The sequence below is a fragment of the Penicillium crustosum genome, assembly GCF_028827405.1.
Source record: "Penicillium crustosum strain IBT 35664 chromosome Unknown utg000002l_segment0_segment0, whole genome shotgun sequence".
NCBI classification, from domain to species: domain Eukaryota; kingdom Fungi; phylum Ascomycota; class Eurotiomycetes; order Eurotiales; family Aspergillaceae; genus Penicillium; species Penicillium crustosum.
Window position 1 is genome coordinate 3,206,237 of NW_026623123.1, and position 18,748 is coordinate 3,224,984.

The 18,748-nt window shown below is 44.8% G+C and overlaps 9 protein-coding genes across 9 annotated transcripts; 6 read left to right on the plus strand and 3 right to left on the minus strand.

The window, feature by feature from the left end:
* Window positions 1-428: 428 nt before the first annotated feature.
* Window positions 429-1,380, plus strand: N7487_004718 (uncharacterized protein; the record flags this gene model as incomplete). The annotated part of the gene is given in 2 exon segments (XM_056872465.1): window positions 429-481; window positions 495-1,380. 2 exon segments carry the CDS (start codon window positions 429-431, stop codon window positions 1,378-1,380), a joined length of 939 nt encoding a protein of 312 aa, XP_056730185.1.
* Window positions 1,381-1,947: 567 nt separating this feature from the next.
* N7487_004719 (oxidase ustYa family protein) lies at window positions 1,948-2,586 on the minus strand (the record flags this gene model as incomplete). The annotated part of the gene is made up of 1 exon (XM_056872466.1): window positions 1,948-2,586. One exon carries the CDS (start codon window positions 2,584-2,586, stop codon window positions 1,948-1,950), a length of 639 nt encoding a protein of 212 aa, XP_056730186.1.
* Window positions 2,587-3,946: 1,360 nt separating this feature from the next.
* Window positions 3,947-5,069, minus strand: N7487_004720 (oxidase ustYa family protein; the record flags this gene model as incomplete). The annotated part of the gene is made up of 4 exons (XM_056872467.1): window positions 3,947-4,299; window positions 4,365-4,589; window positions 4,655-4,780; window positions 4,835-5,069. 4 exons carry the CDS (start codon window positions 5,067-5,069, stop codon window positions 3,947-3,949), a joined length of 939 nt encoding a protein of 312 aa, XP_056730187.1.
* A 341-nt stretch (window positions 5,070-5,410) lies between these two features.
* Window positions 5,411-5,692, plus strand: N7487_004721 (ankyrin repeats (3 copies) family protein; the record flags this gene model as incomplete). Its single annotated transcript, XM_056872468.1, has 2 exons — window positions 5,411-5,468; window positions 5,526-5,692. The coding sequence occupies 2 exons, from the start codon at window positions 5,411-5,413 to the stop codon at window positions 5,690-5,692; spliced, it is 225 nt and encodes a 74-aa protein (XP_056730188.1).
* Window positions 5,693-6,598: 906 nt separating this feature from the next.
* On the plus strand, window positions 6,599-7,345 carry N7487_004722 (uncharacterized protein; the record flags this gene model as incomplete). The annotated part of the gene is made up of 1 exon (XM_056872469.1): window positions 6,599-7,345. One exon carries the CDS (start codon window positions 6,599-6,601, stop codon window positions 7,343-7,345), a length of 747 nt encoding a protein of 248 aa, XP_056730189.1.
* A 369-nt stretch (window positions 7,346-7,714) lies between these two features.
* On the minus strand, window positions 7,715-7,930 carry N7487_004723 (uncharacterized protein; the record flags this gene model as incomplete). The annotated part of the gene is made up of 1 exon (XM_056872470.1): window positions 7,715-7,930. One exon carries the CDS (start codon window positions 7,928-7,930, stop codon window positions 7,715-7,717), a length of 216 nt encoding a protein of 71 aa, XP_056730190.1.
* Window positions 7,931-9,044: 1,114 nt separating this feature from the next.
* Window positions 9,045-10,114, plus strand: N7487_004724 (oxidase ustYa family protein; the record flags this gene model as incomplete). Its single annotated transcript, XM_056872471.1, has 4 exons — window positions 9,045-9,348; window positions 9,401-9,520; window positions 9,611-9,698; window positions 9,739-10,114. The coding sequence occupies 4 exons, from the start codon at window positions 9,045-9,047 to the stop codon at window positions 10,112-10,114; spliced, it is 888 nt and encodes a 295-aa protein (XP_056730191.1).
* Window positions 10,115-12,406: 2,292 nt separating this feature from the next.
* Window positions 12,407-13,476, plus strand: N7487_004725 (uncharacterized protein; the record flags this gene model as incomplete). The annotated part of the gene is made up of 2 exons (XM_056872472.1): window positions 12,407-12,491; window positions 12,551-13,476. The coding sequence occupies 2 exons, from the start codon at window positions 12,407-12,409 to the stop codon at window positions 13,474-13,476; spliced, it is 1,011 nt and encodes a 336-aa protein (XP_056730192.1).
* Window positions 13,477-15,352: 1,876 nt separating this feature from the next.
* N7487_004726 (sodium:neurotransmitter symporter family protein) lies at window positions 15,353-18,129 on the plus strand (the record flags this gene model as incomplete). The annotated part of the gene is made up of 4 exons (XM_056872473.1): window positions 15,353-15,390; window positions 15,514-15,660; window positions 15,719-17,672; window positions 17,725-18,129. 4 exons carry the CDS (start codon window positions 15,353-15,355, stop codon window positions 18,127-18,129), a joined length of 2,544 nt encoding a protein of 847 aa, XP_056730193.1.
* Between the last annotated feature and the right edge of the window lie 619 nt (window positions 18,130-18,748).

An 18,748-nucleotide genomic window follows, 5' to 3' on the forward strand; every position in this document is an offset into this window, starting at 1 on the left:
TCCTAAATCTTTTTTCTTGTACGTTACGTTTTTCGCGTTCAGGGGGTTCTGCGAGTATAATACGATCCAAACATTGAACATTATGATCTTCAAGAATTAAAACCCCAGACATGGCAGAATGAAGATGATATAGGAGTCTTGTTCACCAACTCACTTCCATGCGTTTCCCCTCGTCCATCTGCCGTTGCCACCATTTTAAGATTAACCCCCAGATTCCATATTGGCCAATTGGGGCTTGACCCGAAGCTGCTCAGGTACGGTTTACTTGAATGTCATGGTGACGCAGAGCGCCACTCCTTCCTAAATGGTATATCAGACCAGGTCCTACCTAGGAAGTCGCGATCAATTTTGCAGCGTAGTTTATTCAACGCCCACAATTATATGTACATATTGGCTCGACTGTTGGCTAGACTGTACTTGTCCGAACAATGGCAACCCCAGGCACTCAGTATATGATGCAAGCCGGCCTAGCAGTCGGCATGTCAGGCACACAGGGCATGCACTCTCCACACCCCAAGCCGGTGGACCCTCGCTCTGCATGGTGTGGGTGGAAAGGACGTACTCGTTCCCTACCTGAGTATCGGCGCATGGTCATGGGGCGATAAAGCAACCTTCAACTACAACCCAAAACGAGACCTCCCGCGCATTCACGCAGCGTGGGCCAAGCTCAAGTCTGTCGGGTTGACCTTTGTGGATACAGCGCAATCATACGGCGACGGCGAGAGCGAGCGGATATGTGGAACCCTGTTCCGGGGCATACCTCGCAACTCTTTCGTAGTACAAACAAAGTGGCTCTCAACACCAGATATGACCAATACACTCATGCAGGCTGGCGGGCCCAAGTCTAAGCTTAAAGATTCGCTTCTCCGTCTTAACCTAGATTATGTCGACATCTATCTCGTACACGGGCCTATCCACCCTAGCAAAATATCCACGATCGCCAAGGGAATGGCCGACTGTGTGGAATCCGGGATGGCGCGCGCGGTTGGGGTGGCTAATTACGATACAAAAGAGATGATCAAGATGGCCGATGAGCTGGCCAAGCACGACATCCCGCTCTCTGTCTGCCAGTGCGAGTACTCAATCGTCCGCCGCTTGCCTGAAGTCAGCGGCATGATCCGAGAATCCAAAAAGCGGAGTATCTGCTTTCAGGGGTTTGCTTCGCTGGCTGAGGGTCGTCTTTCTGGTAAATATTCACGCTTCAATGAGCCCCAACGCAGGCGGCGCTTCAGCAATTATCACATGCACATACTGGAACCTACTATTAATGTCTTGAAGAGTATTGCCGAGGAACGGCATGTGCCTGTTCCTGCTGTTGCACTGAATAACTCTATCAATAAGGGTGTTCTGCCGCTGGTTGGCGTGCGCGATGCTGGTTAAGCGGAGCAGGATATGCAGGCACTTGGATGGCGGCTGACGGAAGATGAGATGAAACAGATTGAGGGAGTCAGTCTACAGGGTAGTAGGTCCTCCTTTATGCAGCATGGATAGGTACTGAGTAGACAGATGATGAGAATGTACAGTGTAAATAAATGGTGGAATTGTGAATTGCCTTTTCGGGGTTTGACCTGTCAATACGCTGTCACATAACGTCTCTTCAATGCTCTCAACATGAAAAACACATTATATTGATCATGCTATGCTTGCCTCGGATGAGCGCGATATCTACTTTTTGCACCTAAATCATAACTCGGCCGAAACAACTACCAGACTAAAAATGCGCTACAGACTCGAGTTTAAGTCTATACTATCAAATTACAAATTCATATTGTAGAGTTTAATATTCGATTTTGACGTGTGTCAGGCTTGATATGGGCCCATAGACAAGATGTAGCTCATCAAGATTCTAAACAAAGCAAGTCCAGAACGATATTTCAAGGTAGAGATCACGTATGTGAGGCTAGCACCGTAACATTGGCTCATATGTTCCGTTCTCCAAATTTGAATTCAGGCAATCTCGCCAGATTCAAAGTCTTGTTCATCTTCGTGTTGCAAAAACCAGCCATGAATTTCTTTGAACTTGTGTGTCATGGTACGGTACGGATACCCCTCAGGCCTCCTTAACGCCACGAAATTATCCTCATCTAGCGCATTCTTTTGCTGCCATGCCAAGACAGCATCATAGTTCTTGCATTTGTGCTCTATATTGAAATCAGGAAATGCATGATCCAATGTGTCGGTCCATATGTGCGTATAGACATCTGTGTTGGCGGAGCACATTATGTTTTGAGCCAGCAGCCATACACAGTGAGAAAGGTGTAGGCGATGCATTTCTGTCGTTGTGTTGAAACCGCCAGGATATTTTGCGCCATAGTAGTGATCAAAGCGAGCCTCACGTCTTAGTGCATCCAAGCAATGCATCTGGTGGAAAGCATCGATGCGGCCAAAGTACCTGTCATCTCCCAAACCCCAACTCGAAGGGATCTGGACTGCTTCGCCCGGATCCTTACCTATATCTAGGACCTGTTCGCGGGTCAGAACAATCGGTCGCGTATCATACAAGGCCGCCCATGCTACATCAACCTCGTGGCTGGGCTCCTGACGATATATTGTGGGTGGTTCATTGTTGAGGAGTGTTGCATCCATACGTTTTGGAGAGATATGTATGTCTTGCTCGTTGAGAATTGGAGCTTTTTTCCCGCCATGGATTCAGTAACAAGTTATTGTGATTCATCGGATAACGAGGAAACTTACATGGCATGGAAATGATTTTCAGATTATGATTTCTTTGTTGCCCCGGCTCTTGGCCAACATAGAGTGAGGATGGTGGTCGAAGAGACAGGGTGAACATGGTGGCTGACAGCAGAAAGAATCCCAAGTTCAACCATAAGAGGAGAACCCAACTCGGTAGGTATGAGTGATATTTGGCACTAGCAGACAAATGGCCCGACTCATAGTTCGAATCATCTCTATCGCCATCTTGAGCATTCGATTTGCGTGATTTTTCAGAGCCCCTGAGAGGAAGATATGTGAACTGTTGAGCGATTGTAAAAAGCCCCATAGTTCAATACCACTTGATCAATGAATACAAATGGTTGTTCTTAATTCGTGCGGTCTCGTAGATTGGCAAGGGTGCCTTTTTGGTTGCATTGGAGACTCTTCGAGAGAGATACTGCGGTAACAAGTAATCACTGCGCTAGCCTTGACAAGACTACCAAGTCCATGTAGTAGAAACTAATTCGACATAGCTGTTTACTAGTGGAGAAGATGCAATAATGGTGTAAAAAGTCTTAGAGTGGGGTGTGTCAGCACATCGTCAGCACACTAAGATACCATAGCTGTCATCCCGTATACACATTTGCGAGTATGCTGTTACTGATTTTGCTGATTGATTGTAGTGCGGTGTATAACTTAGTGCTCAGGGCCATCCCCCCCCCCCAACTGGATTAGTGTCTTAATGCTTAATTATAACCTAGAGGAAAAGCAATGATACCTAAATTGTAATTGTAGACCCCTCATTAGGCAATGTATCCTGTGTGTTACGTAGAAAAGTAAAATGATGCTTTTGATCCCATACAAAATTCACATATCAACAGAAATGGAGGTGTATGGATTTTCTATGGCCTCCAAAGCTTCATTTTTCTAGGTTTATCAGGCATAATAGTTATTCCACTTTGGATGGTTTACAATACACCATGGCTTTAAATAGTTGGTTAAACCCAGCCATAATCCAGGCATCAGGACAACAATTCAGTGAAATAATCCTAAGCTTTATATATCTGGATACACCTACCCAATGCCAATTATCATTACATTCATGTTCTGAATATGGACTATTTCAAGGTCTAGTCATGTGCAACTAAGGGAGGAAACTAAGGTGCTATGAACCAATTACTCAGCTCTATCGGCCGCCACTAAAGGCGATGCATATTATCAGATGTCAGGTTTAGTAAATTGTGAGGCCAAAGCTCTAAATGAATCTTCGAAGGAGAACTATTATCGACCCCTATGCTTCATTTCCCCTTGCTGCTTCAGCTTCATCTGGGTGCTCTCTCCAATACTTGAAGAACGTATTCCCCGGAAATGCCATGTACTGGTCCTGGATGTTCTCCCACGGAGCGTTGTCAAACCCCGACGTTTTGATGATCTCTTCGGCCTCCTCGGCTGTAACATTGTAATTCCAATACCCTGCTCTATGTTCCTTTGCCCATTCCTGAATCTTAGTGAAGTTCCGGCATGTATGTGTCGTGGCAAGGCGTGGCACGATGACCTGATTAGCCGGGAAATTGACCCTGAAAGGAATGGGAGCAACATCTGCATGGCACATGAGCGTCTCTCGAATAGAGTCCACGCAATGATCTATAATGATGAGGATTAGCTTTAATGAATATATAGAGTGATTATAATGGATCTTCTCGACTTACCCCAATGCCGAAATTCAATTCTTTCCCGATCAATCACTCCATTTTTATCTGTCACGCCTGCTATACCTGGGAAGCGCTCTGGGTAAAGCAACATGCGTAAATCGTTAAGGCAATGCAGCTCATGCCATATATCTAACTGCACGAGGTATTCATTCGTTCCAGGAATTGTTAGCGTAGGGTGTGAAAGCAATTTTGCCTCTTCTTCGGATATTTTGGATATCCCAACTACCGGATCGAATTTAGCATGTTGATTCTCAGACTCTTATTCTACAAAATTCCTTTTGACTCACAGTTGTATAGTTCTTCCCACAGTCTGTCAGTCTCATCACTGGGGAATCCCATGTACGGGGTTTTCTCGAAGAGCGCGGCGCGAAATTTGAATTCTTTAACATATTCTATCGCATCATTTGCCGGTGCTGTTCGAAACAAATTAATGCAATTCAATTCCAATGATAGAGTAAAATTCTTACAATATACTCCAACCGTGGGGTCTTGGAAAGGCCTCTGAGCAAGCTGCGATACCAGAACACCAGCAACAACCAGTAAAAGTATGTTCATAACATAGAGGATCACAACATGAGCCCTTGAGGCTGACCAGGAGCGACGCCTCTTTGGTTTATAATGAGAATGGTCAACTAAGCTGTCTTTCTCAGTCTCAATGATGCATTCTTCAGAGAGATCTGATGATGATTCCCTTGATATCATGGCTGTGTAGAGTAAATGACACGAAGAACTTCGCCACGGCTAAGGTCTTTGAATCGAATTTGCTTTCTGTAGGAATTATGTCTGCTCAGTGATATCTGTAGCTGGGCTTTGTTTTTTGTAGAGGTGCCGCTGTGAATTCCATGAGAAAGAAGCACCTTCCTGTATGCTGACCTTGATGACTGTCAGCCATCCCAGGCAACTACCTAGGTAGTTATCAGTTAGCTATTTATCATTACCTAAGTCCTCCTACTATTTATATGCCATTAGGTCCTTTGTTTTGGCTAATATCAAACATAACTCAGTGGTATTCTAAGACTTCGAATCCTCGAGACATCGCAAACATGAAGCTTTCCGTTGTCATCTCTTTTTTCGCTACCGCAGCTCTTGCTATGCCGCTTGGTACGACCCCAGATGATAACTTGAAAATGCATACATACAATTACTAATGCAAGATAGACGGCCAATTCAATGATGTGGCAAAGCGATGCGGTGTTGGCAGGCGGAGTGAAATTGTCCACGCTGTGCGATCTGCTGTGGATACTGTCAAGGTCAAGCGAGACCTCAATGAGGTCGATGTGGAAGAGATTTCCGCGGCTCTATATTCGGCTTGGTGCACCCCGTGATCCGAAGAATACCTTCCTTCAGATGGGCGAACCTTCAGGGAGAGGAATGTGTCGTGAATGACGACTTGATGTGTGGTTGTGACTGAACCTGAAATTGGAATATGCTGCGTTTATTATATGCTGCAAGCTTTGTATCAACGGGGGAATATACCCTATTTTGGATTTCTGTGCATTCAACATGCTACGATCTTCTGTGCTCTTCTCCTATTGCACATATAATGAGATGCTCATGTTCGTTGAATTCTTACACATCCTACAACACAGTAACAAAGAGACATCGTAAATAGTTTTCTCCTGCTACAACATTATATTTGGTTGACTCAAAAATTTATCTTCAAATGTTAGGTTTTCAATTTTATTCACTTTACTCAACACACGATATTCATGGGTAGGTCTAGAGTCTCTAGTGGAGAATACATAATACAGCCTGCTACTTGTCAAAAACTATCGAATAGAATAGAACCACTGCTCTAGTTGACAACTTTGAAAGACACTGTATCATATGTCAGTTCCTATATCCCGAGCTAGTAGAGTTTTATACGAGGCATTAGAAAATAATATACAGCCTCGTCAATAGCATATTTACTTACAGCGAGAAGGTAGATACAGAGACCATATTTTGAGTAGGTGTCTTCTGTAGCATGAAACTAGTGTATTATACACCAGACAGTTTTTGTATCCTACCAATCTCCAAAAGAATTGTGCCCAGTCAGCACACGGTTTCAAATTTTAGTCTTGTCAGCAGCCAATTTAGGGATAGCGTTCCTTTTTCTCTTAGAAACTTATAAGCCTCTCACCTCCCCCCTTAAACTGTGCACACAACATTTTCGGAAATCCAGTCATTTCTATATTCAAAATCTTCAAACAAATACATCACTCAAATATCTTCTCACTTTCATCTCAAGGATGACATCCACCCCTCATTTCCGGTACTCGACAGGCGAAATTGCGACTTCCGAGGCCGCCAAGGCGTTTTCATGGGAAGCGCCTGTCCCAGTGAATCGTTTCTGGGATAGCTTCAGTTACTGCATTGCCCGGAACTTCTTAGGCAACTTTTCAGATTCTGAACTGGGGCAGCTAGCCTTGGATCCAGCGGGAATAGATCCTGATAGTACTGCAGATCAGCAGACGAAGCTTCAGCTTATCTTACAACTGCTCAAGAGAAAGCTAGAAAAAGAAGAAGCGGCCATTTCACAAGATCAGTCATTGTATGACGTTGATTACAAGCGATGGTATGCGCTATGGCAGGGGATTTATTCTTTGGAGAATGAATTAGATATCCCGCAAGCAGAGGAGACTGTCCGCATGCTAGTGGAGAAAAGGCCCGACAAGTCAAACATTGTTCCTCTACACATGCTAGCGGAACACTTTGTCAAGGTTGGGAAGTATAAGGAGGCGGAGGAAACAGAGCTGCCGGTTTGTGAGTGGATGGATACTCGTCCAGACCTAGGGAAAACCTCCCCGCAAGCTCTTAGCGCTCGTCGAATTATTGCAAGAGCCTTATGGGGACAGGGTCCCTCACGACGACCTGAGGCTGAGGAGCTAGTTGCTATAATCCATTCACTTGTTGATAGCATGGGTGAAAGCAAGTTTGGAGTTTATCAAGAAGAGGAGAGAAAGCTTAATAAGGATATGGTGGCTCAATTCAACTAAAGGATATAGATCTCGAAGTGTGCTATGGGAAGAAAATGCTAGCTTTATTTTACACGTGAATGGCTGGTAGACGATATTACTCCCTCTCCACTATAGATTATATATAATCATGCCATTAATGCCGTTATCTTTGGTTTACTTACTTGTAGACTTGGAGTTTCGACGGTGATACAGTGTTCCAAAATTAAATGACAGGTATCCTCATGGCGACCCAAGATTAAGAAGCTTATTGCCATGATATAGTCATTTGTTGATAGCATAAGTGAAAGCAAATTTAGAATGAATTTGGAGGAGAAGAGGGGTCCTAATAGGTATATAATGGCTGGATATAGATTCTGAAGTATACTATCATTTAAGCGTAAACGTCTGCTAGGCGATATTGTTTCCTCCCCACCACAGATTATCCATGACCACGCCCTTTAAGCCGTTATCCTTGGTCCATTTGTCTATGGTCTCGAAATTCCGACAGTAATGCAGTGTTCCAAAATCAAATGACACGTCCCTGAACGACCCTTCTTCGGTGGTTGTATCGCCATTATAATAGAGTGTAACGGCACCAACATCTCCCCAGCACTTTAAAATCATAGTGGTAAGCTAATTTCATGGACAATAGGATGACTGAAGGGAATTTATTACCATGATAGCGTGTCGTAATCGCTCTATGCACTGATCAGCTCGGGCCCAGACGAGAGAGTCATCGCCTTGGAAGGATTTCAAATATGTGAAATCTTTATCAGATCTATAACCCAGCTGACGAAGAAAATTCAAGCAGCCAAGCTGAACGGTATATTCAGGCAGTGCCAACAAATTTTCGCTATTGTTTGGATCGCGAATCCATGCTGAGTCATCTGCAGAATTTATATGACCCAGGCTTTCAATCCGGGAGGACGGTATCGCAATTGGGTGCTCTAGATCAGACTTAGTCCTGAACACTCATAATTTTGGTATATTTCCAGAATTCACGCCAGAAGGAAACAGAAATAAGACTAAAGTATTTAACGCGACGTACTGGGAAGTAGTTCGTTCCATATATCCTCCAGTTGATCCGTCGCCTGGAACCCGAAATACGGGGTTTTAATAGAAAACTGATGATTTTCAAAAGTCTCCCAGTGATACTTAACCACGTCCAGCGCAGGAGACCAGGGGTAAGTCAGACGATCACATCTTGCTTCGCTTGGCTCGACCTGAAAAGCTTGCAACAAAACCACGGCCGTGGCGAACAGTAAGGCCACAGAACCAACATAAAAAAGCGACACCTTGACTCTTTTCTTGTATTCATAAGCCATATTTGGGTTATAGGTAGTGCCTCTGGTGGTATAATTTAGTATTGGTAGCCCAGAAGGTACATGGAAGTCTTACCAAGTTCAGCGTAGTCGCCCTTGATTACAGGAAAGCCGGATCACGGTGTAATTCCGGCAAAGTACTTCAGTGCGGAGGGATACGTTTGAATTGAGGAAAATTCGCATACATGTGTGCTGACATCCTAAGAATTTCGATGCTTACCATGCATGTCCGACCCACTAGGCTCGAAGGTTCAGCTGACAGAGTCCCGAAGATGGGAACTTTGGCTCTGCCACTAATTTTTATCCGGAATTTACTGACTCTAGATACTCCTTTGCTTTTGTTTGAATATTTATTATGATTTCTGTGTTGATCTAAGTTAACTGGCCTCTCTTGCTGCATTGCCAACTCGCTCAGAATGTCTGGCTACGAAAGACTACGTCACACGGATGATCAAGCTACAAATAGCAATGTGGATCAAGCAGATATAGCCGAAGAAGAACAAGAACAAAAAGAAGCAGGATTCCCACTTCTAGAGGAGAAATTGGAAGATGGGCAAACGGAAACACAAAAGAGCAGCAAGCTTGCGAGCTTTTCTGTCCACCCCTCCACGGTCCTTCTTCTAAGCCTTTCTGCTTTCATACTCAGTTTACTGTTTTATACGATTCAGTATTACTTCGCGGCAACGGATGCATTGTGTCAACAGCGAATGTGGGCCTTCAGTAAGAGCCTCTCTCGTCCTCAATGCTAGCAAATTCCAGCTAATTATACCAGGCCCCGAGGCAGATTTCTTGGAATATGAATCGAGGCAATACAACTCGGATTTAGTTTCTCATGACTTTATTGGAGTACCCACCCAGTATCGTAGGGATGCTTGGGACAATCTTTGGAAAAGTATGCCCTCAATGTCACGTGTTTTGGAACAAAAATCTAACCGAAGTTTGAGCATAGCTGGGCGATTTAGTTTTCCATTCGATAAACTAGGCTTGATCAATAAGTCAACCGAAACACATGAATGGTGGAGTCTGCCTCCTCCGCGAGACAACGAAGTCATCGCCATGTCCGAAGGCATGTTGCTACCCATTTACCAGCTATGTTTCAGGCTTTTCTAGATATGAGGCTAAATTTATAGCAGTTATGCATCAGGTCCACTGTGTTGGTGTCCTGTGGCTCTTTGCGCATCGAGATGAGTGGGACTTTCGCACAATACGGAATATGACGGAAGACTTCATGAAGATTCACTCCCGCCATTGTAACGTCATGCTAATGAACATGATAAAGTGCATGGCCGATGTTACACCGGTTTTGTTCCAGAAAGACGTTAATAACTCAGCTTCTGGCTCCGGGCTGGGAAAGTGGAAAACAATTGACGCGCCGCGTCGGTGTAAAAACTTCGACAAGCTCTGGAACTGGGAGCGGGAGAACAGTATTTGCCCTATGGGCTGTGTGCCCGAAGATATTGCTCGTCTCTACCCAGAGAGCATATGATGTCAATTACGATAAGCTTTGAACACAGCTCAATAGAATCAAAGAGTACATCATCACAATCTCTTGTAAGGATTTCCATAGTAAACTCGAGATTTCTCATTGATTGTGGAGCATGTAGGCTTCCGATCTAGAGATCGCGAATTTCGTGTATCTTGTGATAATCCAATAAAATTTAGCGGAATGTTACGTTGCGGTTATTAGAAACTAGGAGTAAGTAACAGCATAATTGGGCTATGCCACCTAAACTCAGCAAAATACTAATGCATGGATGAAGAGGGCCAAGAGTATACTATTCCAAACTTTTAAATATACCATGCCACGACAGCACGGGCGAGAACTACACCAATGTGTACGCATATAGCCCGTCTGGAGGTAGCCTACTAGTAATGCTAATAACCCGGCGGTTATTATTTCGGGCATTTCTATATCCAGAATTAGTTGTGTGGGTATGAAAGAACACAATATTTATTACCGGTGGCGTGCATGCATCAGCGCTGTTCTCGCGCGGCAATTTAGATGGAAACTTCGGACGAATGGGAGCTAGTGAATAGCAGCGGGATAAGGCTCGGGGTTCAACCTCCCTTTAGGAAGGGACCGATGCATGGATGTCTTGTTTTCCTGCCGTTCTAAAATAAGACATCCGTAAGGCATTCAAGGATCAGCTCCTTCCTACAGGGTGGTGAACCCTGAGCTTTATCCCGCTGCGTAGGCAAATTATAAATTGATACTTCAGCAACGGTAGGCTATAAAGAGATATACTTAGCTATAGTTTAATGTTTTCTAGGTGATCCATTGTCTCTTTGCGGAGTCTTGAGAATATATGGAACTTGGTGGTTTAGATATAGTTATATTTTGGTTTTTTACAACTGAGTTATCGGTATTCTTGAAACGTTAAATGATACATGGGTAGTTATGTATAGCTTTCTACTCCGTACTTTGAAATTGATACACAACGCAATTTACCTAGGTACATAAGTCTTATCTATGGCTATGGACAAATAAAAATAAAAACATGGTTATTGAAATATAAATGTAGAAAATAAATTGTCGCATTTACCATGTGTTTTGCGGTGAATCACTGTAGTGAAATACGTTATCTTCCTGTTTTGACTTTGTTTGGAAACCACCCAATTGCTTAATAGGACACCTGTCATTGTAATTCCGGTATTTTAATTTCTACCTATTTACAATAAGGCACCAATAAGGTATTTTAAGCCTTCGAACGCGAGACCTACGCTAATGCACCGAGCTAATTAAGTACAGACGAAGCTGTTCGAAATCCTGTGAACGTATGTAGACCCTGCCGATCCTTCTACACTAGTAATTTTAATGTTTTGTTTCTTCCGAATACTGTAATTCCTACTTTTAAAACAACTTAGTTACTTACTTGGTATAGATGGTGTAAATGGTATATGCAATACACCGCATTAGCAACGATCAGCATGTTCTTGGCGGAGCCAAATTGACAGAATTTTGACCTAGGGAGGCTACATACCGGGAATGGATCACTCCTAATTATGGGCATCGGTTTTGCTAGGTACCCTATCTCCCACGCAAAAAATCGTTATATCCAGGGATATACACGTCATTTTCAAGCCTTTCTAAACAACAAAATATTTTATCAGTCATGTGATCCCTCGCCGATTTATCCTAACCTCCTAGAAAGGAGCCCTAGAAAGTGGCTCTACGAGAGCAGTTAATTAGTACGCTTGGTATATATAAGAGGCTAATTGAAGTAAGAAAAGTAAAAGGGCAGAAGTATAGCGATATTAGGAGCTGTTGGGGGCTGAATTTGTATGTAACATGGAAATATATATTAACCTTGATGTAACGATTACCCGGCTATAATGATAATTTTCTCGTGTCTGAATTATCTCGTTATAACTAGTACATGCATTATCGGGCTGTCCGGGCGGGGTAGTCCCGCGCACTAGTTAATGTCTACAGTGCTTTTGTACCCTATAAAATCTACAAGCATTCATGTGAGGCTTGGCAGTCTGCTGTGACCTAGTAGATTGATCAATGTTAACCCTGAGCCATCCTTGGTGCTGCATCATTCAAGGGTCACAAATTTGTCGAATACATACTCCATGTAAACCGGGGGCCATAGCTAGAGAGCCTAGTCTCCAAAAAGCATTAGGCTTAGACAAGTGTTGATAAGCGCATTTTTTCTTGAATCTTATTCCGCCCCTTCCTTCCATTTGATCTGTTCTTTAAACTTTATCTACTCGATCTATTGATAACACGATAGGAGTCAGCTCTTGAATATCGTTGCATATTTATTGCCAAAGAATGGATGCTCAGCCAGATGCAGAGGCTGCCATTGAAGCCTTGCAGAGAAGAAGACTTCAGAACCGCATTGCTCAGAGGAACCGTCGTAAGCTATCAAGATCACTATATTGCCATCCGTATGATCTCAACTTTCCTAATGATTAGTGTACTTAGGCAAACGACAAGCAGACATTGAGCAACAGCGACTAAAGGATCTGGAGAACCAAACCAGGGGAATTCAGCAGCAAAAAGATGGCAATACCTGTGCTCCCAATAATAGTGAATGTCATGAATTCCATATGAGCAACCTTGATAACACACGAAATAAACCGGGAGGCTCCCAGTTCAATGGGAATACGCCAAATCTTGCCTGTTTTGACTCAGAAACGCTGCAGGCTGAGGCCATGAATCGTGGGCCTTCTGATGCCATTCACCCCGAGAAGTTGACAGGGCAGAACGAAAGTCCCGGTATTGCCACGTCGGTTTCTGGGATGAAGAACATCAATATATTTGATGCCGCGATGGAAGAAATGCCGACCGCTATTGGATTGGACTCTGATCCCGGAATTGGTTCTTCATCTACTCCCTCCAGAGCTTCCAAGAATCAGGAGACACCCCAAGCAGAGGCTAAATCTATCCATGGACAGAATATGAAGCCTTGGGAGTCTCCGCAGTATTCCAACCATACCGCAAATAAAGGGAAAACAGCATTACACATCAGTGTGGAGCGCGGCAATCTAGGTATCGTCCGCTTGTTACTACAATATGGGGTCAATGTGGATAGAAGGGACAACTTGGGGCGCACAGCGCTATACTATGCAGCATGTGGTGCGCATATCGATATTGTTGGAGAGTTACTTGCCGGAGGTGCGGACCCAGAAGCTTGTGATAATGAGGGCAGGAGCCCCTTACATGCCGCAGCCTATGCCGAGTCCGAGGCAGTGATACGGTTGTTAGTGCGAGAAGGCGTGGACCTGAATGTAGCCATAGGTCCTGGTGGTAGTAACAACAGCGAGGATATGGATGGTGTACCTGGGTCAATGATAGGTTTAGCAGATGGATTCCATATGTATGATTGGACTCAAATTTAACTTCGCTTTAAAACCTGTATTTTCAGTAACGCCAATGGACCAAAATGTTACAACCCGCCCCTGAACTGGTGAGTTACAAATTAGGCGAAAAAGCTACTATACCTGAGCATTGTTGAATAATATACTCCGTACTACAGAATAATATACTAGACAGCATGAAATAACGAATTTGAACCTTTCACAAAAGAAGGGGTAGAACGTAAATTGTAAATTTGTTTAATCTCCCCATGCATGGAGATGAAGCCATGTTTATGCCTTTCTTTTTCTTCTGTCGAATCTTCTATTCTATTCCATGGAACTTGCTTTTTGTGATGAGAATTGTAGGTAATGAGAGGTGTCATTTCCTAAGCGCTTGTTGCTCCGAAACTCCGTGGTTCGTACAGGGATTAATGAAGGCAGCGATGCATGGAGACAGTTCAAAGTGCAGTGCCATGTCGTGGTTTCAGGATCTTTGTTTTTATATGGCGGCATAGGTGATAGAGGCGTAGATACTGCATCAAAGATGGTAGCCTCAATTCCATAGGAATCCTGAATTCTTGGCATGCAAGAACTGTTTTGCGAAAGAAGCAATGTATGCATGAAATCGATTATGGTTTATCGTTGAATTCCAGATGCATGTTAATTATGACGAATTAAATTGAATTTTCAACAAGCATTACGCCAGATAGACGAGGTTCCGACATATATATAGTGTTGACATGACACAAAAGGTATAGATTTACATAACACAGATTTATCTGGTCTTAAAAGTCGAAGCCAAAGCAATTTCACGTAGTTAACTAAATTCGTCCACATCATAAGCAACTCTCATATCGTATCGTCATCGGACGTAGAGTATTGTGTGCTGAGGGGTATACGTGATATAGTGCTTATTGCTGCCTGCAATGTAACCTTAAACGAAACTAAGGTCTCGATTTTAAGATCAATTTATCGGGATTTTGAAAATGGTTTTCTGTTACTCCGTTCTTTGGCCCGAATCTACCGGGGTATCTACTTAGACACGGTCAGGCCGTAGATGATGACCTCCTGGTTTTATTTCCCCCTAGAAACACTTCGTCATCATGCAATACTACCTAGGTATTCAACCAGTATTGGAATACAAGCAGAAAGACCGTTTCTCTTATCAAACGCATAATACGGAGTACGTAGGCGTATCCATAACGGCCAGGGGTCAGATGTGGTTTTGTAATGGTATTAGTGCCTGAAGATGCCTTAGTTACACCGCTCTATACAGTGTATTGTAAATGAAACTCCAGCTCCCCGGTAATATTGAAGCTATTCCCACCACCACAAATATCCAAAATCGCCCATCGCCCATCGCCCATCGCCTATTTCTAGCCGCTAAAGCGCCACCTCTCCCACTGCCCCCCTTCCCCCCCCCCCTCCCGATTATATCCCCTTATCTGACGATCATGAAGCTGTTCAGCTCGAGGGTAGTTTCGAACCGCGGCTAGAGCAATCGTACGAGATTGGGTAGTGGAAGAGAAGAGAGATGGAGTGGGAAGGCTTCAACGCCTAGAAATAAGGGAATCATGGGATTTGTATGGGTGCAAATAACTAACGCTACATTTACTGCCCATTTTTTAAGGTGTTGATTTTGTTGATCTCGAAAGAATTCAAGTACTTTATTTACTGAGGGCTCTGTTATGGCAATTCTATTCAGAATCTACCAGCCCACCCGCGTGTGTATCTTTATTTTCTGCCAGCTTTCATTTAACTAGGTAAAATAAGGCACCTTCAGGCACCAATACCATTACAAACCACATCCGACCTCTGGCTGTCATACACCGCCAGCTCTTCATTCTAAAGGATATTGTTAGGCCAAATATTTTAGAAAACGCCGAAAGCTTCAATTTCCTCTTTCGACTTGTTTAATATGTTCAAGAAGTCCGGGCATCAGCTCTCCTCCCGATGGTGAGTTTTCGTGATGTCTAGATCGAAGACCGTTGAGCTGCAAGTCAAGAATGAAAGGGCAGAACGTGACTCTAATCGCGTCCTAGCTAGTTAAACAACTATAACTATCTTGAACCGTGATAGTACATGTCGCAATCAGCGCCATGCAATTGCGCAACTCCATGCCAAGCGTCGTGCCCTTGGCAACTGCCGGGATTTCGACGGTTTCCTAGACATCTCAGCTCATTCGGCCATACTCCGAGCCCTACATCCGCTCTTCGTGACCGTGAGGTACTTAGATGTTACCTCACTTGGGCGAGCCAAGCTGGTTAACTTTTGCCTGTAATAGTAATCCCGCCAACAATACTGCGACATGCCACACCATAACCGCACTCGGATGCTTCCAAGACTCTTGGCGTGGCTCCCCCATTGTACCACCCGCGAATATAAAGATCCAGGCTGAGAATGCCTCTCCGATCCTCTTGGCACCTGGGCATGGGTCCGAGGTGACGGTAGCAGCAGGATTAGATGGTTGGCAAGCCCTTGGCATCAGCCGGAAGCCATGCGAAAGCCTCTCTCATCTGCTACGAAGGTTTCTGCGCGACTTCGTTGCTGTTACCCTTTTCTTTGATCTCTCATATCTCGAAATCGCGTCGTTCTCGTCCCATGAAGTTCAATTTCTTGAAAATCTTCCCCATTTAATCGGTACCACCATGGTACTTGCCCAATATCTGAAGAAGGTAGTGGCCTGGATCGCTCCTCCTCCGAAAAAATCGGAAGATGGACGTGACCAATGGCCCTCTCGAGCAGCCTTCCTGCTGGCCGCCATGGGAGGCTGCGCTGGTCAGGGAAATCTGCTGCGATACCCCTCGGTGGTCTACAATAACCACGGACTACAATGGTTTATTCCTTACCTGTTGGCCGTGTTCATCATCGCCATTCCGGCTCTTATTCTCGAGATTGCGATTGGACAAGCCTATCGTGGTGGAACGGTGATCGCGTTCAATAATATCAACCGTCGGCTGAAAGGCGTTGGCATGGGCCCGATTTTGATCAGTTTTGTCGTCGTACAATACTTCACGGTCAACTTGGCATGGATCATGAACTATTTCCGCAACTCCTTCCGGAGCCCACTACCATGGGAGGGCAGGATCGAGGAATTCTACATGGGAGATGTCGTCGCCAATGTCGATCCAGTCGTGGGCAATCTCACTGCTGGCAATAGTGCCGTTGCCCGCTATACCGTGTACCCTGGTGTTGCCCTTATTGGTGAGACGGTCGGCTGGAGCGCCTTTATCTGGTTTCTCATATGGATTTCTATCTTCCGTGGAGTGGGCCTGACGGGTCGCGTCGTCTACTGGACAATGGGTCTGCCGATTGTCACCACCATTATTATCGTTGGTCGCTCTTGTTCACTGGAGAATGCGGGTGAGGGTATCCGACTCTTATGGGCGACATGGAGAAGCGACCAACTCGCCTCTGGAACTGTCTGGCAAACCGCTGTCGGACAGGTCTTCTTTTCCACTGGCATCGGTTTCGGATATTTCACTTCCTATGCTTCTTATAATTCCAAACACTCCAATGCTGTCATGGACGCAATTCTCATCTGCGGAAGTAATGTTCTGTTCGAGAACGTTGCTGCCTTTGCCGTGTTTGGTGTTGTAGGCTACCTCCGACGTTGGCCGCAGGATGGCGAGAGATTGGGTGCATTCGTGGTGGGTTTCCTGACGCTCCCCGAAGCTGTGCTTCACATGCCTGGTGCGAATTGGTGGGCAATCCTTCTATTCTTTACCCTGGTGGTTCTCGGGTTTAGTTCGGCCTTTGTGATGCTCGATGCGGTAGCTACGTTAGCCGTGGATTCGGGTGTGAAAATGTCACGACCGATGATTGTGACTGGCCTCACAATAATTTCATTCCTTATGTGTCTGCCGTACTGCACCCAATTCGGATTCTACCTGCTGGATGGAATCGACCGATGGATTAACAATGTGGCCTTGATCTTTGTGGTGTGGTCGGAGCTCGTCGGTGCAACCACGGTTTATCGCTGGCACGATGTAGTTAGCCAGACAGGGCTGTCTGCTTTCGTTGTGTATAATTTCGGATACTTTGGTGGCCAGATTGTCGGAGTTGCCGTCGCACACGGTGTCTCGAACCCGGCAGCTGGCGCCGGTGCCGGGTTCGGGTTGTATATCGTTTGCTCGATTATTTCAGTCCTCATCGCCATGACCCCAGATATCAAAGCAGCCAGCTTCTGGGGGCGGAATCCTCTTCTCGGTCGATTTTGGTATCTAGCTTTCTACTCGGTATGTCCCTGCTGCCACCAAGTCTTGCACCAAAAGAAACTAACATGCGCAGGGTAATCAATTAAGACGCGACCTGAACGGTGTCATTGGTGGTAATGGAAACTGGAACATCCCTCGTTTCTGGCCCATTCTACTTCGATACGTCAGCGCGCCTATTCTGGCCATTGTGTTCAGCTTCGCGTATCCCGAATTCTATACTCTGCGATACGACCCCATGATGATCGCCGGGTTTATTTTAGCGCACTTTTGTTTGCTCCTGATTCTGCTCGGTGTGGTGTTTCCGCGATATTACGATATCTTTATTCCGCCTCATCGGAGGGCCGAGGGTACCGAGTTGACTATCCCCAATCAACCCAAAGAACAGGACTTTGAATCTGGCATGTCAGAGTCAATTCCGGGCCACAAAGGTTCCGACAGGATGGATACTGGACATTCGACGGCAGTGCCGAAGCTATAACTGTATATATCTTTTTTCGTCGATTTAAGGTGGAGATGAGCGGGTTATGATGTGATTTTACTGTACTTTTTCTCTTATAGGGTTATAGGATACCTAAGACTTATAATTTCTCTTCTTATGGGTTGAGCTCAGCTGAAGACCAGTTACTGTCCTAGGATATTGGCTACAGCTGAGAGCCGGAATTCACCCACCAATGAGCAGTGGGCCCAGGCAATACTGCATGAGCACATGTAACAACAGGTGATATTAAACTACGATATGGAGCAGGAGGCAGAATGAGTGATGCATGGTGTATTCATATATACTAATGTGCATTGGGAAAAGAATGAAAAGCCGACTCACCTCCACAGCATGGTAAACCCGACTGGTGAGTGAATAAATTGACCGGAAGGAGCTCTGACCAGAGACCTGGCCATTGATATAGCTGGTTTGATACCAGATTGTTGGTCTTGGGGAGCTGGTCCGAGATTCTCCTGGCCTAGTTGGGCATACTGAGCCAACTAGGACTTACAGGCTTCGTGTTGTTCCCGTCCAACTGATCCGATGGAGGTCTTGAATGCCTCAAATTCAAGATCATACTTGATCTTATAATGAGCTCGCAAGGCCGACAGTTGTTTGT